Source organism: Phasianus colchicus, chromosome 4, assembly GCF_987193195.1.
Source record: "Phasianus colchicus chromosome 4, bPhaCol1.hap1.1, whole genome shotgun sequence".
NCBI lineage: Eukaryota > Metazoa > Chordata > Aves > Galliformes > Phasianidae > Phasianus > Phasianus colchicus.
Window position 1 is genome coordinate 48,122,287 of NC_143439.1, and position 20,991 is coordinate 48,143,277.

At 35.2% G+C, this 20,991-nt stretch overlaps 1 protein-coding gene across 4 annotated transcripts in view; it reads left to right on the forward strand.

Moving 5' to 3' along the window:
• CORIN (corin, serine peptidase) overlaps positions 1-20,991 on the forward strand; it is a 119,936-nt gene that overhangs the window by 42,056 nt on the left and 56,889 nt on the right. For all 4 annotated transcript variants that reach the window (XM_031588552.2, XM_090139478.1, XM_090139477.1 and 1 more), the window contains exons 4-5: positions 122-332; positions 16,644-16,825. In XM_031588552.2, the coding sequence (XP_031444412.2) occupies positions 122-332; positions 16,644-16,825 (393 nt within the window). The remainder of the gene's footprint in view (positions 1-121; positions 333-16,643; positions 16,826-20,991) is intronic.

The following is a 20,991-nucleotide window of genomic DNA, read 5'->3' on the forward strand; positions in this document are numbered from 1 at the left end:
CTTATCCATGAGGAACAAACACTGCTTATATGCCATATTTGCTAACTTCTTAATTCAGTGCATACTTTGAACCAACTAATGGTGATACTTTTGTTCTAAATATATTGTTTTGATTTCACAGGTGCCTGCATAAATATCACCCACAGCCAGTGCCAAATGCTGCCATATAACTACACGACTCTAACTTCAGTTCTTTCCATTGTCAAAAGTATTGAAATGGAAAAGTTCCTGAAGTTCTTCAGTTATCTCAGTCGTCTCAGCTGCTATCAACACATCATGCTGTTTGGCTGTAGTCTTGCTCTTCCTGAATGCATCAGTGATGGTGATGACAGGTATTTGGAAACAAAAATCAGTCAGTGATGAGAGCCAACTGTGGTAAAACACTCTCTATTAATCAGACAAGTGCAGATCCCAACTAAGCCTATGACCTTCTCACTGTAAAACTTCTGTCTGTCAAAAGTATTCACATTTCTGCCAGAATAAGCCAACTGCAGGAAGATTCTGTTAGAAAAAGTGTTTCCAGAGCACTGTGGTGCTTGGAGATATGATTTAGCAGAGGATTGTTAGAGTTAGGGTACTATGGTTAGGCTGTGGTTGGACTTGATGATCTTGAAGTTCCCTTCCAACCTGAGTAATTCTATGATTCTATGGGACTGGATTTCCATGCCTAGGTTAATGTCATAGAGATCTCAATGCCTCCTTTGATTTTTATTTTAACACCATTTTTCTGGAAACTGTATTGGACCCTTCAGGTAGATTGGGAAAAATATCTAGTGTGAGACTGTAAACGATGCAGGCTTACATTAAAATCTGACTTTAATCATATGTCTTCAAAGGATGGTTGACACTGAAAATAAAGGCTGAGTGGCAATCACAGGGGGAACTGTAAGGGTACACATACAAAATGCTTGTTTGTTAAATCTAGTTTGAAAAGCATGAGTTGCATTAGTTAGCTTGTGTTCTTTTTAAAATCCTTTTCTCTCTCTTTTTTTTTTTTTTTCCTCTAAGCAGTTGAGTGATTTTAGTGATTACAGCTTATCTTGTAGAACCCAATTGCAGGCAAACAAGTATCCTTTAAATGCAAGTGTAATGAGTTAAAAAAGTATCATGTCCTTATTTTAGATGTGATTTCCTGTATTTCTGCCCACTGATCTCATTTTTTAAAAACCGGAGTGCAGTATTTTTACTCATTATTTGCATAATTTATTTATTTAAAAAAATGAGGCCTATAGTGTCTCATGATTTGTTTCTGTGTTTAGTTTGATATAGACTTAAATGTTTTGTGAAGCCATCCTAATGTCAATAATTGTTGAACAATGAAGTTGAAGCAAGAGGTTTTGCCTTTACTGAATATTTATGAAATCAGAACATAATTTTTTGTTTTCTCTCAGTATACTTGTTACTTGATTAGCAACCTGTATTGACTTTACTATGTCAGCATAACAGGGGATATTTGGAAAAAAAAAAAAAAAAGTCATGTCAGAAACCTTGAGGTTAATTAAGATTTATTACTGTAAAATCCAAAAATGAGATGATTTAAAATCAGTGAATCCCATTTTCAGAATGAGAATTTAGTCTAGACAACTTTAAGAGACACAGATATAATACCTACACAAAGTAGTAATTTAATACCTCCCTCTAGACCTCAGTAATAATTCACCTCAATGAGACAAGTCGAAAGTAAATGAAATTTGGGAATTCTGTCTGTGACTCTGAAGTGACCCTGGAGAAATCCCTTTGTTGGTATGAAAAGCTCTTGGAATAATAAGGGAAACTCATTTTGTATGTGTTGAGGCACAAATATGAAAAAGGAAGAGGCAGGCATTTTCTACGTCTATTAAACAGGGTCAATTGGTAACTATTAGGAATCTGGATAAGGAGAAGAGCCATTGTAAAAAGACTCTGAGGATAATGAATATCTTTATTGATGACCTGGATGAGGGCATTGAGTTCAGTCTGGAGAAGAGGAGGCTCAGGGGAGACCTCATTGCTTTCCTCTCTATAACTACCTGAAGGGAGGTTGTAGTGAGCTGGGTGTCGGCCTCTTCTCTCGTGTGACTGGTGATAGGACTAGAGGGAATGGCTTCAAGCTGCGCCAGGGAAGGTTCAGGCTGGACGTTCGGAAATACTACTTCACTGAAAGGGTGGTCAGGCACTGGAATGGGCTGCCCAGAGAGGTGGTGGAGTCACTGATCCTGGAGGTGTTCAAGGAACGTTTGGATGTTGAGTTGAGGGACATGGTGTAGCGAGAACCATTGGTGATGGGTGAATGGTTGGATTGGATGATCCTGTGGGTCTTTTCCAACCTTAGTGATTCTATGATTCTATGGTTCTATGAATAGGGATAGATCCACATACTGTATCCCTTTTTTGGAAATAAGATTTTTTTTTTTAGCATACAGTATCATAAAACTTATGTTAGTATGCAGAACAGTTGTTGCTGACATTGTCTCTAGTTCCTCCTGTGAATTACTGATTTTTCATCCTAACTGAGAGCATATCTGATAATAGTATATATTGACACTTCTTTGTTTCATAGTGCAATTGCCTCAAATTTATGTAAAATGTAATTTGACAAATGCTGCTTACAAACTAGAGAAGAAATGAGAACCATTTGATGCTCAGATGTTTATTCTTAGGTATTGTTGAGAGAATCTGTTGGTAGCTTCAGCCTTGGGAGCAATAATTATAACAATGTGCTACAAGAAGCAACAAGAAGGGAAGTTACAAATGCTAATCTTTGGTATCTAATATGCTGTCATTACACAGCTTTGTTCTGGTGTTTTAATTTATGGCTGTTTCACATTTGTCTTTCATGTTTTCATAAACATTGTTTTCATTATCACTTGAAGGAGATTAAGTTTCTGGGCAGGGAGCGTCTTCAGTGTTTGTGTAATAATACACAGTGTAATGTACTGGAATGTCTGAATACTAATACAATACTGTTGCTATTAAAAATCATTCTTTATCTTACTGTGATGAGAGTGGGGTGTGGCAGGAAAAAAAAGTCTAAAAAATCATATTTCATTCCAGCAACTGTGGATGCACAATCAGCTACCCCTGCTATTTTAAAAAATACATATAGCTGTAACTATAAAAAGCTAATTTGAAGTAGAACTAAAACCTGTGTGAAAATGGTACATGGGAAGTTGAAGTGCATTAAGGTAAAGCTATTATTTGCTCATGACTTGGGTAGGGCTCTTCATTTAATAAGATTGAGGCATCTTCCTGAGTGAATGCATGAGATCTTTCCAATATGGCTTAAAAAATAGACTTACTAAACCTGCTTTAGCAGTCCAGCAGCACTTCTAAGAGAACATGACTCTGTACTGAAAATCGACATACTCATCGCTGTGTCTGATTACTTCTGAAATGTTCAAGGTAGTATCTTTTTCATTTTGCTTAGTATTAGTCTGTGATCTATTGCCACCAGTGACTACACTGATACTTCATTTGTTGTAAGGAAAAACTGTTTTCAGAGCTGTTGGTTATCATTAAGGATTTAAGCTAATGAGTTTTACTTTACCATTGGGAGTGGGCCAAAGGTCAATAACTCCAACATGAGGATTGTTTATTTCTTTATATCAACTCACTTGCATTGGATTCTGCAAGTTTACAGGCTTTGAGCTTACAGAAAATTTAAAGATTCAAAATTAGAGAAGTTTGTAGTGGTCAACCTATAACTGTACAATGCTTCATCTATAGATCTGATGGAACAGAAAGCTATGTAAGATCTTAAGGACTACATACATGGCTTGTTTCAGACTGAGCATTAGAAATAAACTTAAAGGCTACAGATTCTCATTGTCTTGGTGTCTTCTAGAAGCCTGAGTAATTCCAGTAGTCCCTGGAGTAGAAATGTATTCCAGAAAACAGAACAAATGCCTTACATTGATATATCCCCAGAGTATTAAATTTTTCAAGGTCAAATTTAATTGAAACTCTACCAAGAATACAGTATTTGAGCAATGTAAAAAGGGTAATATACTCTCAAGGTACATTTCTCATGGACTTCTCATTTCTGCATCTGTTTACTTACTGCTATTTTGAAATTTTTGTTTCGTTTTTTGAAAACAAAGTTGTGAAATGGTTTATATCTTAAGTTAGGGCTCAAAGAGTCCACCTGAGATCTTGGCTTTTTATCTTGATTAAAATCTGAAAAATTACTTCACTTGTGTACAAACACCCATTCTTGCTTTTTAAATTTTCTTTACCTTAGGTTCATTCTAAAGTAGAAAGCTGTGTAATTAAGTCAAAGTATTTTCTCTGATTTTCAGTCTCTTTCTTGTAAAGGAGTTTGTCATGTCAGTGTCTGTATGTAACAGTTTTTGTTGTTATGCAGTAACCTCCATGGAGCGAATAACAGTAAAATACACACTGAAAGCTGAAGAAAGCTATATGATCTGTAGGGGCTAGGGGAAAACTGACTAGTAAAACTGGGTTAATGGAGAAAAGGTTGTATGAATCTATAAACAGTTTTCATGTAGTCAGCTACCCTTTGAAGTGTTGGAAATAGTAGAAAAGAGCTCATACTGGGAAATCCACTTTTTTTTTGGCTCATTGTCTTCATCTATTTTCTGTAACTTTTACAAGGAAAGAAAGTAAAAATGATTCATTTTCCATGTGGGCATAAGCTAGTATGACATGTTAGATCCAGAAAGCAAATCCAGAAATCTGTGTGTCAGATTTTAACAACAGCTGAAAAAAAATTTGAGATGAGGACAATTTCTTTCAAGTCCTTTTAAAATACAGTCAAGAATCAAACTTCATATAGCAAGAGATCTCAGGATGTCATGTTTTGTATAAAACGTGAATATCAGAGATGTGGCTGTTTTTCTGCTTTTGTGAACTTCCTTTAGACTTATGATTTTTGTTTCTTTGGCTTATAGTGAAATTGATCTTTTCTAATTTATTTTCTTTTATTGTTGTGAATATTTAGAAATTAAAAAATAATAATCTTATAGAAAAATAATTTCTTAGACTTCTTGATGCCCTTAGGGTATTTTGTAGAAAATGTTAACTGAATTACATAGATCTCATTCATGTAGCTAAAGAGAAATTTTATATTAGGACTTTGAATAGGAAGCTATCAACATATCTATTTTTCAAAGTCCCTAATGTGTTCAATTGTATATGAAAATGTATGACTTTTGATGGGTAATTCTACTCTTGCATATTTCAGTCTTGTTTTAATCTACCTATTTTTAGTAACAAAAGCAGGTAGATATGCCAAGACAAAAGCAGCTGTTAGGATCTCTGAGTAATCAGTCTGATAGGTGACCTGGCACTTTTTAGAATGCTTCCGTGCAGAGATGTCAAATTATATTTGCAGATTTTTGCAATTCTATAGCTTTTAAGAAATGCTTAAATTTTACATACTGGTGAAATGTCAATTCTAGGTAACTGTATTGAGAAACTCTCCTGGAATGGCATTTAGAAACCCCTTAACAAAATCATATTTTCTATGATTTCACTGGAATTGCTGCTACTTGATTTAAACTTACAGCACTGATGAGCATTTTTCTTACCATCATCTGAGTGCGTGGGGTGAAGGCTCTTTCAGAAGCATATAAAATGGCTACTTGTCATTTCCTAGGTTTGCAGTATGGCTCTTCACACACTGTGGTAATTGCTTCATTTCTTCTTTTTGATAGTGCCACTACAGACCGAGCAAGTCAGCAAGACTCAAAGAAGCTATTCAGGCTAGATTTTTGACAATGGTTTTCTGTCAAGGAGATCTGTTCTATTCTTCAGCCTTGATGCAGAAGACTATTAATTTCAACTTTTATAATGCGAATAACACAGAGGTGATTTTTAATAGATGAAGTGCTTTATATCCAGAGTATTTTAAATCACGTGTGTTTTGTTTTAAATCTTGCCATGTCTTCATTTAAAATGTGACAGGCTGATTTAGTACAAGAAAACTCAATATTGTAGAATCTATGAATACTTAATTGAGTTATAATCCAACCCTTGGTTTTTAATGCATTTGTGGTTCATGTAAGCGTAGTTGTGACCACACAACCTTGGAGATCCAGTTAATGAAAAACATGCATTGTCAAACCCTGTCTTATAATGTACCCAAAACTTAGGGAGAAGGAGTCAGGTATAGTTGTGAATGCTTTCCCACACAGATAATGTGCTCTCCCACTGTTATTCATTTTTCTTGTGTCCTTCACTGTTGTTTTTAAACATTCTACAGAGAAAATTGGTGTAACTGTTTCTGTTTAACCAAAAAACTGATCACACACACACAAGGTGTGTTACTTGAGAAAGCACAGATAAGAACAACAACTGCATGCTTTTTTCTTTCCTTGTGCACTTTGAGTCAATTGATATGCCATCTGATGCTATAATTTCACCAGTGATTATAATAATTATAGGGTGGTTTAATTCTTTCACTAGACTGTTGAGGGTACAATTGCTAGTGACAGATAGTCAACATTTGACATATTGAGAGAAGAATTTAAATAGCCAGTTTGAGCTCTAGTCTCTCCTCAGTCTGATCATGCACTAATTCCAGGTGAAATAGAATTGACGTAGAGCAACAAGAAAGTGAAATGGTTGGCAGGTGTAATGCACAGGGGTGAAGTTCAAAGTGGCAACAATGTTTAGAATGTTTTAAATAGCCATCAAACAGCAATAAACGATTTCTGTGTACTTATGAAAATGTTTATGTACAAGAGCAAATGTCATATACAAGGATGTGGTTGAAACCATGTTTCAGTAAAAGTTATGAACATACCTGAATTGTTTTCCTACGTAAAACACAGTGAATCAACTTTTAGTTCAAACTGCAATCTGAGTACGTAACAGATGGATACATATGAGAAAAGAAAATCTACAACATGCAGGTTCAGAAAGTATTTGCAGAGTGAAATTAATTATAACAAATCCTCAAAGCACAACTCCTGCTCTGACTAAAGCTAACTGATCAAGATAGAAAATACTATTTTTACTGTCCTGTGATCAGAATGTGTTCTTTATGAGATACAAGTGAGACACTGAGTGGGAGATCAGCTGGTTTACATCTGACTTCAAAGAAGGGAATGCTCACATATGTCTGGAAGATTGGCATTGAACATATTTCCAAGAAATGAAAAAACTTTAAAATGATGAATCGTTACGACTGTAATAATGTAGCTGAAATTAGTGTTGCATTTTTGTAACAGTTTTCTTTTCAAAGCAGCCTGTATTATTCATAAATAATGTTGTATTTCGTGTGTTATTTCATTAGTATTGTGGAGTTGATTCTTACAAGGCAGAAAAAAATATGCTAAAGAGAACACTAGCATTTGCATTGTCCCTTAGAACTCAGACCTTGAAATCAATATGTGATACTCAAAACTCATTTCTGATGGAAGGCTATAAGATGAGAAACAGAGTTCATCTTTGTAGAGAATGCAAGGGAAAATACAGATGAAGATATAGGATTGGTCAAAATGCCTATGTTTAAAATTGATTGATTTGTTTTCTCACATGATCCTTTATTCAGATGTGTATAATTTTGGAGAAAATAAGTGCACTAGTTACAAATTTTAAGTCTAACTTCCATAATCACCAGGAGTTTCTAGTGTCTCAAACTGTGCAAGTAGTAGAACTTAAAATCTGGTATGGAGCTTGTGTTAATAAGTGGTAGGGTTTTTGTGTTAGTAAGTGGTAGGGTTTGTGCCACTTGTGAGCGGGTTCTTGAGACCTAGTAAAATAAGAGAAGTAGAATAGAACGTGTATTTACTTTAGAGTAATCTCTGCAACCTACTCTTTTTATAAAGTTTATGGGTCTATGATTTTGCATGCAGGAATTAATTCACAAATTTTATCTTCTAAATCTTAGAAAAATCATTACTCATATGTCCTGAGTTGACAAGGGATTGATATTAAAGTCTCTGAAACCTTTTCTGTTAGGATCATGGCTCAGCTAGTGGTGAAGGAGCCATGAAAGGCTTGTAACTGGGGCTGGCCCTGGAGCCATGTTACAGGTCTTATGTAAAAAGTCCTGCAAAGGAGTCTTATCTCAAACTATTTTACAGTACTGTGCCAGTAGGTGGCAGATGCAGTGTAGGGGAAGGACAGATCAGGGAAAAAATGTAAGGAAATTAGGACAGAAATTAGAAGCTGCAGAGAACATTTTCACCTTTTCAGAGAATTGTCCTTATTCTGCCTATACGCAGTGGCTGTTTACAACTACTGACATGTGGTTGTACAGAAGGAAGGGATTACTTAAGAAATTAATTTAAAAATTTAAAGCTAGAAAAGTAATTTAGAGCTGTAGACAATGGTATCCTACATTGGCCAAAATAATGTTGATGGTCTGTTGGGGGTGAGGTTGGCTTTTCCATAGCAAATGGCATCAAATTTGTACACAGCATTTCACCTTCCTCTCTGATCTGATGTAGTGGCCATGAACACTTTCCCAAATCACAAAATAATCTGTCAAAGTTTGTGTGCTGGGAGGAGTTAAGGACAGAACACAGATTTTTTTAAATTTATCAAGAATAGGAGGTTGTTTTTTTTTTTTTTTTGAGACGTTTTGGGCATGGGAACATCCCTTTGAAAACATATTTTACAACACTGCCCAGGGGATTTAAGAGAAGGGAAGGAGTCAGAAATCAAGAGGACTGATTGTTTTATGAATGCATATTTTACTGATTGATTGCCTCCAGCCCACTTGGTCTAATGATTTTCTGTGTGTATTGTCTATTATAAGTGTCTGGTCTCTAAGCTGGATGTTAACATGGAATCACAGGTCTTTCTTACTTTCTCCTATGCGTGCAATATAATATTTCTGATAAATAGATACTGATCATTTAATTAACTGAAATAATTATTTGTGGCAAGTCACAGAGTGAACACAGCCTTTCTTTAATTTGAATGTTTATTATATGTGCTAGAAAAACACACTTGCTTTTATGAAGTGAGCTTTATTTCGTTTAATAAAATGTGACATGTAAGCTGTCAGTAAAACACTACACTTTCACAAACACTGCAGGAGAATCAACATTGATAGTCTCCTATCACACTTTTGCATCTGGACTCGAAACCAGAAAGATGTAGGTGAGGGAAAAAATCTCTATAATAGGTATGGGTACACTTCTTGTGCAGGAGTTAATAAAACCAAGATTGAACAGTGTTTAAAGAGTTGTTTAAGAATTCATATACTTTTCAGCTCATGCTTAGCCTCTCTTAATGAACAGCTTATTAACAAATACCTTTAAGCTATCTGTAGTGAAAACCTAATGAGAGTTCAGTTAGTGAGATATGTTAAGTATGTTTCCCTCTCCTGTGAGCAGCTGCTGCTGCCTTGCTGGAGGCTGCAGTGGTAGAGCACCCCACAACCTGCTGGCTGAGCAGGGCAGGCAAAGTACAGTCATGGGATCATGCAAGTAGGAAGGCACCTCTTCAAACCCCTGCTCAGATCAGAGCCAACTTAAAGATAGTTCAGATTGCTCAGGGCCGTTTCCAGGGTTTCCACAACATCTCCAGAGGATGTGTTCCAGACTGTTTCATGGTAGATTTTGAGTTGATTTTATTTTGGTAGTGCTGTAGAATCAATCTTCTGTTTCTGTACTTGTTTTTTTCCAGCTCAGCATTGCCTTTCCTTGTTCTGGTACCATTAGTTAGTTCCATGATAACTTGGATCAGGAAACTGATCTGAATTAAATTGGGAATGAAGGAGAAAAGTGAGGTGAAGGGAGGCTCAGAAACAAATCTGAGGGGAGAGTTTCATTCTTTCAATGACAATGTTTGCTCGTGACAGCTTGAGTTGTTTGTGAAACAACTTCATTGTGAGGAAGCAGTATGATAATTGATTTAACAACAAATTTATTCTCATTGATAGTGGTGGAGTGACAGAAAATGAATAATAGGGATGTCCGTGATCCTTTAGGACTGCTGACTAAACATAGCTCAGAAGTTTTTGTGTAGACTGGTACCTGAGGTCTTCTTTCAGCAGTAGTCTGAAATCTGCAGGGAAGCATTCATTTTGGAAATGAACATGAAAGTAAGGGTATGTATCAGAATGCCTAAAGGATAGCTTCCCATTTCCACAAGGTAAACTGTTATTTTGGGTGCCTTTTTTATCCTGGTCATAGTAATACATATTGCAGCTGGGCACAGTGTCTAAGCTGTGCAAAACAGAGCTACTTTGTATGTTGTGGTTAGTGCCTTGTAGGTAGCAGTGCTGTAGGAAGCCCTGTTTCTAATGTACATTGAATCTGCTTCCCAAACATGGCCTAATTGTATTGGGTTCTAGGAACAACATCAAGTCTAGAATTTTTAGCTGCAGAGGCTGATGTCTTGGAATGTCACAGTGCTTAAGTACTCAGTTTCCTTGTGTAGCTTCTGCTGCCCGCTTAATCACCATTTTACTCACCATTATTAAATATTTTCTATAGCAATGCTGTGGTTGAAATAACTTTGTGTGAATGCTGTGTTAAGAAAACCTCTGCGTCACTGACACACTTTATCTTTGCCAAGTGTGAATCTTGTTTGCCAACATTAAAAAAAAAAAACAAAACTTTTAACCTGTATTCTTATGCATAGTAGGAGCTGTTTCTTCTTCTTCTTTTTTTTTTTTTTTTTTTTTCCCAAGAGATGTTTCTACAGAGTAAACTAAATCAGAAATGTGTTCAGCACATGTATGATAAATATCAGACATAGAATTTTCAGAAATTTGATTTTGTTTAGGAGTGGTTTTGGCAGATAGTACAAGATTGTAAAAATAGCTCATAATTGTGCCACTATTGTTAGTAAAATTTATTCACAGTGATTCCTGACTAAACTATAACTCTAATGAATTACTTTACTACACCTCTTCCATTTTTACTGTCATGTTTAGTTTACATGATGAGATCATTCAGGAATCTAAGAAGGAGTACTGGCTACTTTTTTCAGGTCAGATTATCTCAACTAATTGCAGTTATAATCCAAAACACTAAATAATTTTGCTAGCTTTTTTTTTTTTTTTTTTTTTTTTTTTTTTTTTTGTGGCAATAATTGCTGTTCTATATGGTAAGATTTACATAGCAATTTGCTAGGTATGGGAGAAGAGAAAAAATTATTATGCTGTATGAGATATAAATCAGGTGGTTTAGATTGTTAGGGTATTGTCAGCTCAGCTGTAACATGTGGTGCTGCTGTATGCAGAAAATAGCTACAGATCATAATGTTTCTTAGGATTTTTTTGGTTTGTTCCCATCTGCCCCAGCATTATCTTGCAAACATATTACCAGCTGAAGGATCATTCTGCCTCAGACTTTACATCATCACCATGAGCCTGTGTGCTTGTAAATGATACTGTAAATTATCCCACAACTCTCTATATTGAGGCTGTAGCATGATTATAATTTTTCTGGTAACTGTGCCAGCTTAAACTTCTTCAATAGATTTGGCTGAATAAGTAATCCAGCAAAATACCATCCAGTTTTAACTTGGCTTGATACCTGAACACAGCTTACTGTGTGTCTGTATCAACAGTGATCCTGGAACAACTGAAGGGACAGAGGTGGAGAAAGAATAGTAAATAATAAAGAGATGCTTAAGCCAGCACTGTAACTATAAGAAATATTAATCCATCTGACTTGAGTTGTCTACAAAACTGCAAATGTGACCTTTAGACAGAGCAGTTCTTTTACTCTTATCTGTAAAATTTCAGTAATGAATTTCCCAACCTGATCTAGCTTATTGTATAGCGTACAAACAGATGTTTGCAGAACAGATTGTGAAACTCAAGGCAGTGCAGAAAAAGACATTTTGGAACGAGATCTACATACGCTGTTGCTACTTCCAGAGAAGATATATCAGACATTTACTTCAGTGGCTGCTGAGTTTAAAAGCCAAAGCTTTGAGCTACTCAAACAATTGCTCCATGAGAAAAATCTGTTAAATTTTACAGCAGGAGTAAAACAGTTGCCTAGAGGACTTCTTCTCTCCTTACTGCTTCTTGTAATATATTTCTTTGATAATTTCTAGTGCTCAAAACAGCCATTTAAACAACTTAAGTATACTGATGAGCCCCATGCATAATAATGTGATTGCAAAGATGAGAAGTTGGTTTTACAGAAGGAATAATTTCTGAATTCATCTGAAAATGTAAAATGTTTTCAAGTGAGTGATAACAACTAGATCAATGCAGTATTATAATCAATTTGAATTCCAGTTGAAGTGAACTTCAAATAATTGGCATTAAGAACATATCAGATAATCTGCTCTCAGGCAGTATGAAGCCTCTCTGAAACCTTAATATCAGTTAAGATGATAGGTTTAGAATGTACTGTATTCTATATATGTACTTGATATAAAACTGTTTTGATGAATAGCTTATGGGTTACACAAATTAAAAAAACGAGCAAACAAAAAAAACCCCACAGACTATTTCACTACTTTGTTTTGAGAACACATCTTTTCTTTTTGTTTTGGTTGACACTTATATGTTGCTGAAATAACTGAGGTGTGAACTTCTAGGTGTGGAGAAACCACCCATAGATTCAAAAGTATCTTATGAATCTGTTCTTTTATCAAACTTCACCTTCAGCAAGAATCATTTCCATGAATATCCTTAAAAGCAAAATTGTACTCAAGTACGTTACAGCCTCCTTCCATGCCTGCTTCTGGCGCCAAATGAATGATGATAAGATTACCACAGACCTGTCAGTTTTTTGGTTTTTTTTTTAATGATTTGTCTCTGGGAGTAAACAAAGACAAATCGAGATGAAGATTTTTAATCACCTTTTCATCCTTGACTGGATTAATATGTCCATTCTAAGCTTGATAATTACCCAGAAAATATTTAATTTATGCAACACGTATGATTGAATATTGAAACCATGCCAAATATTGTAATAATGCTGGGTAATCCTACACTTTCTGGTTTGTCAGATCTTCTCTTGAGACTACAAATTCTGCATAGCTTATTTAATCACTACTCAGTTGTCCTTTAGAATTTAGTAATTTCTATATTATTGTGCTGTGTATGTATCCAAACATCTACCCTGAACTGTAATATTGCTTAAACATATTATTGCATAAATATAATATTGCCTGGACTACTGCCAAACTATACAAGTGAGGTGAACTCATATAGATTTTTTTTTTATATAGATATTAATCATCTGAAGTGCAAATTTATCTAGTGAAAAAACTGCTTATCTCCTAACATTTTTAGAAACTTCTAAACTGTTAAGTATAACTGTACAGAGTTACATTTAATATGATCTTTAAAGTGTTCGTAAAATTTCCATTATGTTGAGTGATCAACGTGCCGAAGGACCTTTGGAAATAATGAACCTGAAAGGAGGCTGTGGCGAGGTGGGAGTCGACCTCTTCTCCTGCATAACTGGAGATAAGACTAGAGGGAACGACCTCAAGTTGTGCCAGGGGAGGTTCAGGTTGGATATTAGAAAAAATTATTTTCTGAAAGAGAGTTCAGGCACTGGAAAGCGCTGCCCAGAGAGGTTCCTGGAGGTGTTCAAGAAACATTTAAATATTGTACTAAGGAACATGGTTTAGTGGGGAAATATTTGTAATAGGTGGATGCTTGGACTAGATGATCTTGGAGGTCTTTTCCAACCTTGATGATTGTATGATTCTAACGAGCCTGCTATCACTTCTTTGAAAAAATAAGTCAGTGGAGTATACTGCCTACAGATTGCAGTGTGAGGTCATCAGATATGCTCCATTGGACCAGTAGGAATAACTTAGATCTGATGATGTGAAAAACTGCTCATGTTTGTTTTCACTGTGATATAGTGTCGTAATGTTTTGTGTATTTTTCTAGAAAATAAATAAGAAGTTAACTTTAAGCATATCAGTCTGAATAAATTAAATGGCTCACACTGGCAAATAAGGCAAATCAGTAGTTCACTTTACTTATGTAGTTATGTAGCGTCTTGTTTCTTACAGTTAGTTTTTGGAATTCAAGCATCATCCATAGCAAGTAGTGACTTTGCTTCTGGCATTTTTCTATGTTAAGGAGCCTCCAATAAACCAATGGGACAGCTCATGTTATTATATAAATAAACTTTTAGAAGCAGAGGTTTCGTCAAAAACGATCAGTTAAAAATGAAAAGCTGAAGTCCAAAACACTAAAGGAAAGTGATTTGAGACAATCAATTGCCCTGTAAAATCCTCCTTATTTGGGGAGTTTCTAAGACCCAAGCAAGAGTCAGTGGCAGCTACCACAGTGCTCTTATTGTGTCCTTTCTTACTCTTCTTATTAAAATAGATTGAGTAAAAAACAGAAGAGTGTTTTAGAACATCTTTATCTGAAGAGTCATTTCAGGTCAGATAGTAAACCTTCAATTCGGCAGGACAATGTGCAGAGCTACTAAGTGGCAGCTCTTCCTGTCAGCAGGAGTAACCATTTGTTCTTGGTTTTGTAAACAGCCAGCTATGTGCTTTCTGGTGCTGAATTTTTGTGCCTTTCAACACATCACAATCTGGCAGTGAAAAGTATTATTTTAGAACATATGTTCTCTTCAGGCAACAAAGGAAGCTGCCAAATAGGGAACTGCAAAGAGACAAGTTTGGAGATAAAGGCCCTTGTAATGTATCTGATAATTTCAATCTAGTATTGTGTAAAAGTATTTAACATAATCTGGAGAATCTCTCTCTAAAAATATCTATTTTGAACTAGTGGTTCCAACCTAGTGTATGTAATAAATTCAGTAACAACACTGGCAGCACATTCTTTTTATTAGATACTAAGCAGAGGAAAGCAAATACACTCATGTCAGAATACTTATGCAAGAAAATGTTTTGCTTTATACTGATTTCTCCATGTTAGCATGGCTGGTCAGGCATCTCTGTCAGCTTTTTATTTGCTGATTGCAGGAGCTGCTTCTGATATCTCACAATTTCTAATGAAACTGTGTTTTTTCTCTATTCATATATACATTATAATCCTAACAGAAACACTACATTAAGTAACAAAACTCTTGGGCAGTGTGGACTTTTTCAGTTCAGTACAAAAGCCAGGCTGGTCAGCAATGGTTTACACTTGATAAATTTGTGCTAACTGTTCCCAGTCATCATCACCTTGCTATGCCCAGAAGTGTATTCAAGGGGGACTCATTCCATTTCTGTTGGGACTGAATTAAGGTTGACCAGCTTGAGTGTACCTAGCTTGACATTTTTGGCTTTTTTTTTTTTTTTGAAGATGAGTGCAACTCTTGATGTTTTCCAGTTATAAGTGACCTCTCTTTTTTCCATGACCTTTTAAAGATAGAAAAGGCTGATCTTGCAGGAGCACTGGGCAGCTGTCTCAGCACCTTTGGATGCATCCCCTTTGATCTTGTGAACTCATATGAGCTGAATCAACTGGTTCTGTATGAGAGCTGTACTTCAGAATTAAATGTATTTCTATTTCTCTGTTCACATTTTTTTCCTTCACTGGGAGCTGATATTTCTCACTTGAAGCCATTTTGTTTCCTTTCAAAGTGTGGTGCCAACAAACATTCATGGGCAATGCTTTCCTGTTCTTGGTGCTCACTGCTTAAAAATAAATACGCATTGGGTAGAATAATAATATCATATTATTAAGTCAGAGGTATCATTAAGAATATAAGAAGTATACATTAAGATAATATGCTAATCATATTTTAAGTATTACATATTTTAGAAATCCGTTATTCTTGTTTTCTGAATGAGAAAACATTGATTTCAATGTAAGTAAAAAATTGAAATGTATTTAATATTATTTAATAAAATAAACCCAGCAATGGATTATAATGCTTCCAAAAAATAACATTTTACTTGTAATCAGAGCCAGTTATATTTTTTGTTATTCTATCAGGAATATGTGTCCCAATTTTAGTTGTGCCTCAGTAAACTTTAACTGCTTTAAATATGACTGAAATACTTTATGCTTATAATTTGTATGCAATTTCTGCTTTTTGGCTATTGATTCATAAATTATGAATGTAACGTAGCTTCCAGTCTTTCCCTGGTAAGTTTTTTTTAGAATATTTTAAGAAACACAAAGTGCACTGCAGTAAATTCTAGGAAGAAATTGACGTATTTGAGAAAATATAGTGATAGAGCATTTGCTACGTATATGAGATTTTTTTTGCCATTGACATCAGAATCACAGTCACAAAATGGGTAAGGCTCATAAATGCTGAAAGAGAAGTTGATAAAATGCTGCTCCTACATTTTACATCTGGCAGTTGGTTCTCTCCATGAGCAGACTCAAGACTCAGCAGACCTAAGCTGTCAGAAGGATTACCCAATCTAAGAAAATATATTTTTTTCAAGTTAGTGATTATTTTATTAGCTCATGAGAGCATTTAACAAAAGAGGGTAGGGGTAGGTCAGCACAACTGTGAGGAAGAAGATAAATAAGCTTTCTCTTATCTTGTGTCACAACACAATTACATTCCTTCAACTGTTAATGAAACGTCAGCTTCAGTATGTACGGTGCTGAATTTAGAAATTACTCTGGCTTAATAGGAAGTTAAATGTAGACTAAAAACCAGAGCTGATATCACCTTCAGTGAGGTAGTGAAGATTTAGCACCTTTTTGGTGTGACTCTTTAGAAAGTGAAATTCTTCTGAAGTAATTACTTTTATTTTCTTTTAATTCAAGATGTGGCTATTTATTAGAGTAATAATGCTTTTTGTCTTTGTTCTCTGTCTCTTTTCTCTAGTCAAGTCCTCTTGCCGTGCAGGACATTTTGTGAGGCAGCAAAAGAAGGGTGTGAACCAGTCCTAGGGATGGTAAATGCTTCTTGGCCAGAATTCCTCAAGTGCTCTCAGTTCCACAACCAAACTGAAAATGACACAATTGAAAGAGTATGCTTCTCGCCACACCAAGAAAAAGGAAAGCAATGTATGTTTCTGTTCTTAAATCTTACACGATATTCAAGAGCTCCTCTTTAATGATGTAATGTATTTTTTAATTCTGTAGGATTAGCTCTGGGATGAAACTGTTGTTCTTGATTCTGTTATTATGTTAATTCAGTTTACTATGATAAACCCGGTTATCAGTATGTTATAGTTTTGCCATGCTTCAGCTGCTTAGGCTAATTTGCTTTGCATTAGAAATTCCTGAACTGTTCCAGAGAATGAAGTTAGGAGAAAAGTAATAGGCCCTTTAAAAATGTTCTGCTGTCTATTTCTTTGATAAACTCTAGTAATAACAGGTTAGGTATTTGGAGCAGGAACTGGTTACACAGTCCAAATTTCAAATGTCTTCTTTATCCTTGCTGTAAAAATGGGCCCAGAACTGATGTCACTCTGTTCTCTAGATCCAAATTTATTTGAGATTAGTTCTGACAGCAGAAATCCTAACTTGATTTTTTTCTCACTTACCCCTTGCTGGAGTTCTCTTGCTGGCATCTGAAACTGTGCTGTTGCTGTTCGTCATCCCATGAGCCTAAGTGGCAGAGGCTTGTGCTGTCCATCAGTAGATTCCAATTTTTGAAGTGACTTTTGAGTGATAACAGAATATAAATAATGATATGATGAAAATAGTTTTTCAATTTTGCTTAAAAAAAACTTGAGCATTCACGCATGCAAACTACCTTAAAAAATCAACGAGGTTGTACAGTGTGCCTTCAAATTAAAAGTTAAGATCTTACAGCCTGGGGTGTATCTCCCTGAACCATCTGAATATATGTAATTAAAAATAGCCTGTAGATCAAATTCTTTGTATCTGTTAGGGCATGTTTTAGGGGTCATGAAGTAAAGGAGACTGTTGTCCAATATCTATCCTCCCTTATGAGAACATTTGTAATGGCTGACGTGACAAAATACATGAAGAGAGATAGTGTTTTTTTGAAGGTAGAGTGCTTACCGGAAGAAAATGAATATTATGCACAAGACTTCTGCAGGGTTCCTATGGGCTTCTGAGCAAATTGCAAATTGAAAGCAACTGGGAGCTGTGTTTTGTTTATATGAAACAAATATATGCTAAATATGCTGAAAAATTAGGTCTTATGAGCTTCTTCAAAGAGGAAGCATATATTTTTTTTCCAGACCTCAGCTTCCCTTTTGTGAAATGGGAATAAAACTGTCCTTCTAGCTTGGAGGGTTGTAACCGTATGTATATTGATGCCTTTGATACCATAGTGTATAGTAACATCCTAGAAGTTAGGAATACAATCATTTTTGTCCTTATGGCAGTTTTAAATAATAAATAAGGTAAGAAACTGTGGAATATATACATAAATATGGTAAGGAGTAGTACAATGAGCAATGAGAGTAGCTAGCAATGATCAGTGAGTGACTAGCATATCGTTAGTTGAGTACACTTGTACTGACCACAGAATGAGATGTAATTCTGAAAAAGGAACAGGATACTAGAGACATGGATTTTATGCACGTGTGGTATGAATACAAGGCATGATATAAATATGCCTGTTCTTACTTGACAAATTATATCTGACTGAACTTTTGAAAAGTCTCAACATAACTAAACAATTTTAGAACTTTTAGATCAAATTGGAAGAGGTTGCTGCTTTATGAAAGTTTTAGAATAGTTTAGTTTAGTTTTATAGTTTCACTATTTTTTTAACACTAGAGAAAAGCATGTTAAACTAGTGCCTGGTTGATTATTCTTTCATAATCTGTCTGGTAGAATTTGCATCTCTCTGATAGTAAACTCTATAAATCACAGAAAAGTACATGAGAAACTTGCTGTTTCTTATTAAAGAAAAGATTTAGAGCCAGTGCTGAAGTGCCCTATCTGGCAGGCTAGAGACCCAGGCCGTGTATTGTCAGATCTGACATGCTGTTTTATAAAACAAAAGGCATTTTAAAGCAATTTATTCATGAACTGTTGTGCATGATGTTTGATACAAATCGCTTTCAAGTAAAATGTTTGACTATAGAGAATATCTTGACATTTTTTCACATAAAATGTTTCTGAAGTGATTCTTTTTTGACTGAGAATGGTAGGAACCTGCATTTCTCCCAGGATGTTTCTCCTACAGAAATTAATCAATGCTGAAAGTATTTTAAATTTGTATATTTAAAAGCATTTGCTTCTCTGAATGCAGCAGAATCAGGCAGCAGGGTTAACTATTCCATCTCCTTGGCACCTGGTGCTCAGCTCCAAGTGTTCTTCATGTTCATCTTCATGTTCCAGGACTCAGTTCCTGGAAATTCCAGGAGCATTTTGTTGACACATAGCTGCTTATATACCAACTTCGTGATTTCTTTTGGGGACTAATAACTCCAGACTGCATGCAGAGAAAGCTTTACCTGCCTTCATATGCCTTTCATATGCTTTGTTACGTGAGGTGGTGTAATTCTCTTGCAGGGCTTTAGTATTTTATTGCATTTATTTAAAACAAACAAACAAAAGGTCTGGTTGCTACGCCTAATTCTTTTAGCACAGCATCATCCAATCCAAAACAATTTTCTTTTTTTGATGTTTTCTTTTTCTGATTATGAATAAATACTGTACACCCTCTGCATTTTTAAAAACATTATCCTTCCTCCAAAAAAAAACCCTCACATGACTTTCCAGGCTCCATTGGAGTCTGGCAGATTTCCTAGTTAGAATTCAGAGCATTCATCCTGCAGACAAGTAGCAGCTTTCCTGATAAATATTCATTAGCTAGACTTGGGATTACCTAGTACATATACACTTGATTATCTGTCACTGCTGATCTTAATCTACTTTTTTCTTCCAAAGGCACTGTAAATTGAGTGTATTTTGCCACTACAAAGAAACTTGTAGCATACATACCTGATGTGTCCACAGAAATATTGAATATACTGGAAAATTTGATCTGTGTGCTTTTATAGTAAAAACATCTGAGTGTTTAAAATGAATAACAGATAAAAAGGTGCAGTACTGTTGACAGGGTTGCAACAGATCAGATGGCAAGATTAAATTAAATCCCGCTCTTTGCTTTTAAGATAGATATTAATAGATATTTAAGATAGTTAGCAGAACTGGTTTCATAGTTCTAATGTGTAGTGAGTGAGCAAAGGGCAAGCATCATTAGGCATTCATTCTACAAATCTAGTAATGCATTCTTGGGGGCAAAAAAATCTCAGAAACATTCCTAGGGCCTTCTATGCATATCCCTACTCACAGAAATATTTCAGCTCCGTTTTCCCTTCTTTCAACTGTCACTGTGTTTTTCTGTTATTTTATATGCTTTGACCAGCCAACACAGCTGGTGGTGTTAAAACTGCAGAGAGAAAAGCAGAGTAGCTTGAATGACAAGTAAAGGAACACAATGATCTGACTTGCAGTAAAGTGCAGCTCTCAGGAAAACCCTGAAATTGTGTTTTAATGAATCTAGATGGCAAAATTATTTCAAAAGCAGTAGAGAATATGAATCTTCTGGCTCTTTATACAGTGAAATTTTGTAAGGAACAGTACAGTTCAGGCAACGTTCATTTTGCATTATGCTGAAGAGATATTACGAATTTTTTTTTTTTATTTTGTTAAAAAGTGACGCCCAAGAGGCCTGAACTGTTCTTCATAGCTATAAGATTTTTAATAGATAATACTGTTTAAAAAATTTCACTGCATTATCTTGCATGTTATTTGCACTTCAGTTCCAACAGATACAAATAAAAATGTATAATAAAACAAGCCAAGGCTTCCCTTCTTAAGGAAAAAAAAAAACACAAAAAACCATAAATAGCTACAGGTTGTGCCAAATTATAATTTTTTTCATATCAAAATTAGTTTTGTTTTACAAAGTTTTATCTCTCTGTGGATAATCTTTGCAATGTTTCAAGTAGTGAAAGTTAAATATATTAAAGTATATTTTCTTAATATAATTTTTATCACAATTTCTACCATGGTCAGAATTTCTTTCTTTCTGGAGTAAATGCCATGGATTTCAGTCCTAACTCAGATTCAGTGGAAACAGTGACTATTTTTTTCCTTATGATAGTTTCTTAAAATATATTGCTTTTTTGCTTTTTCTGGCTAGTTTTTCTTTCTGTGTGTGTGTGTTTTGAACAATGTAAGAAAGTGTCTTTACATGTTGTAATTTGGAGGTACTCTAATAATTCCTACATCCTACA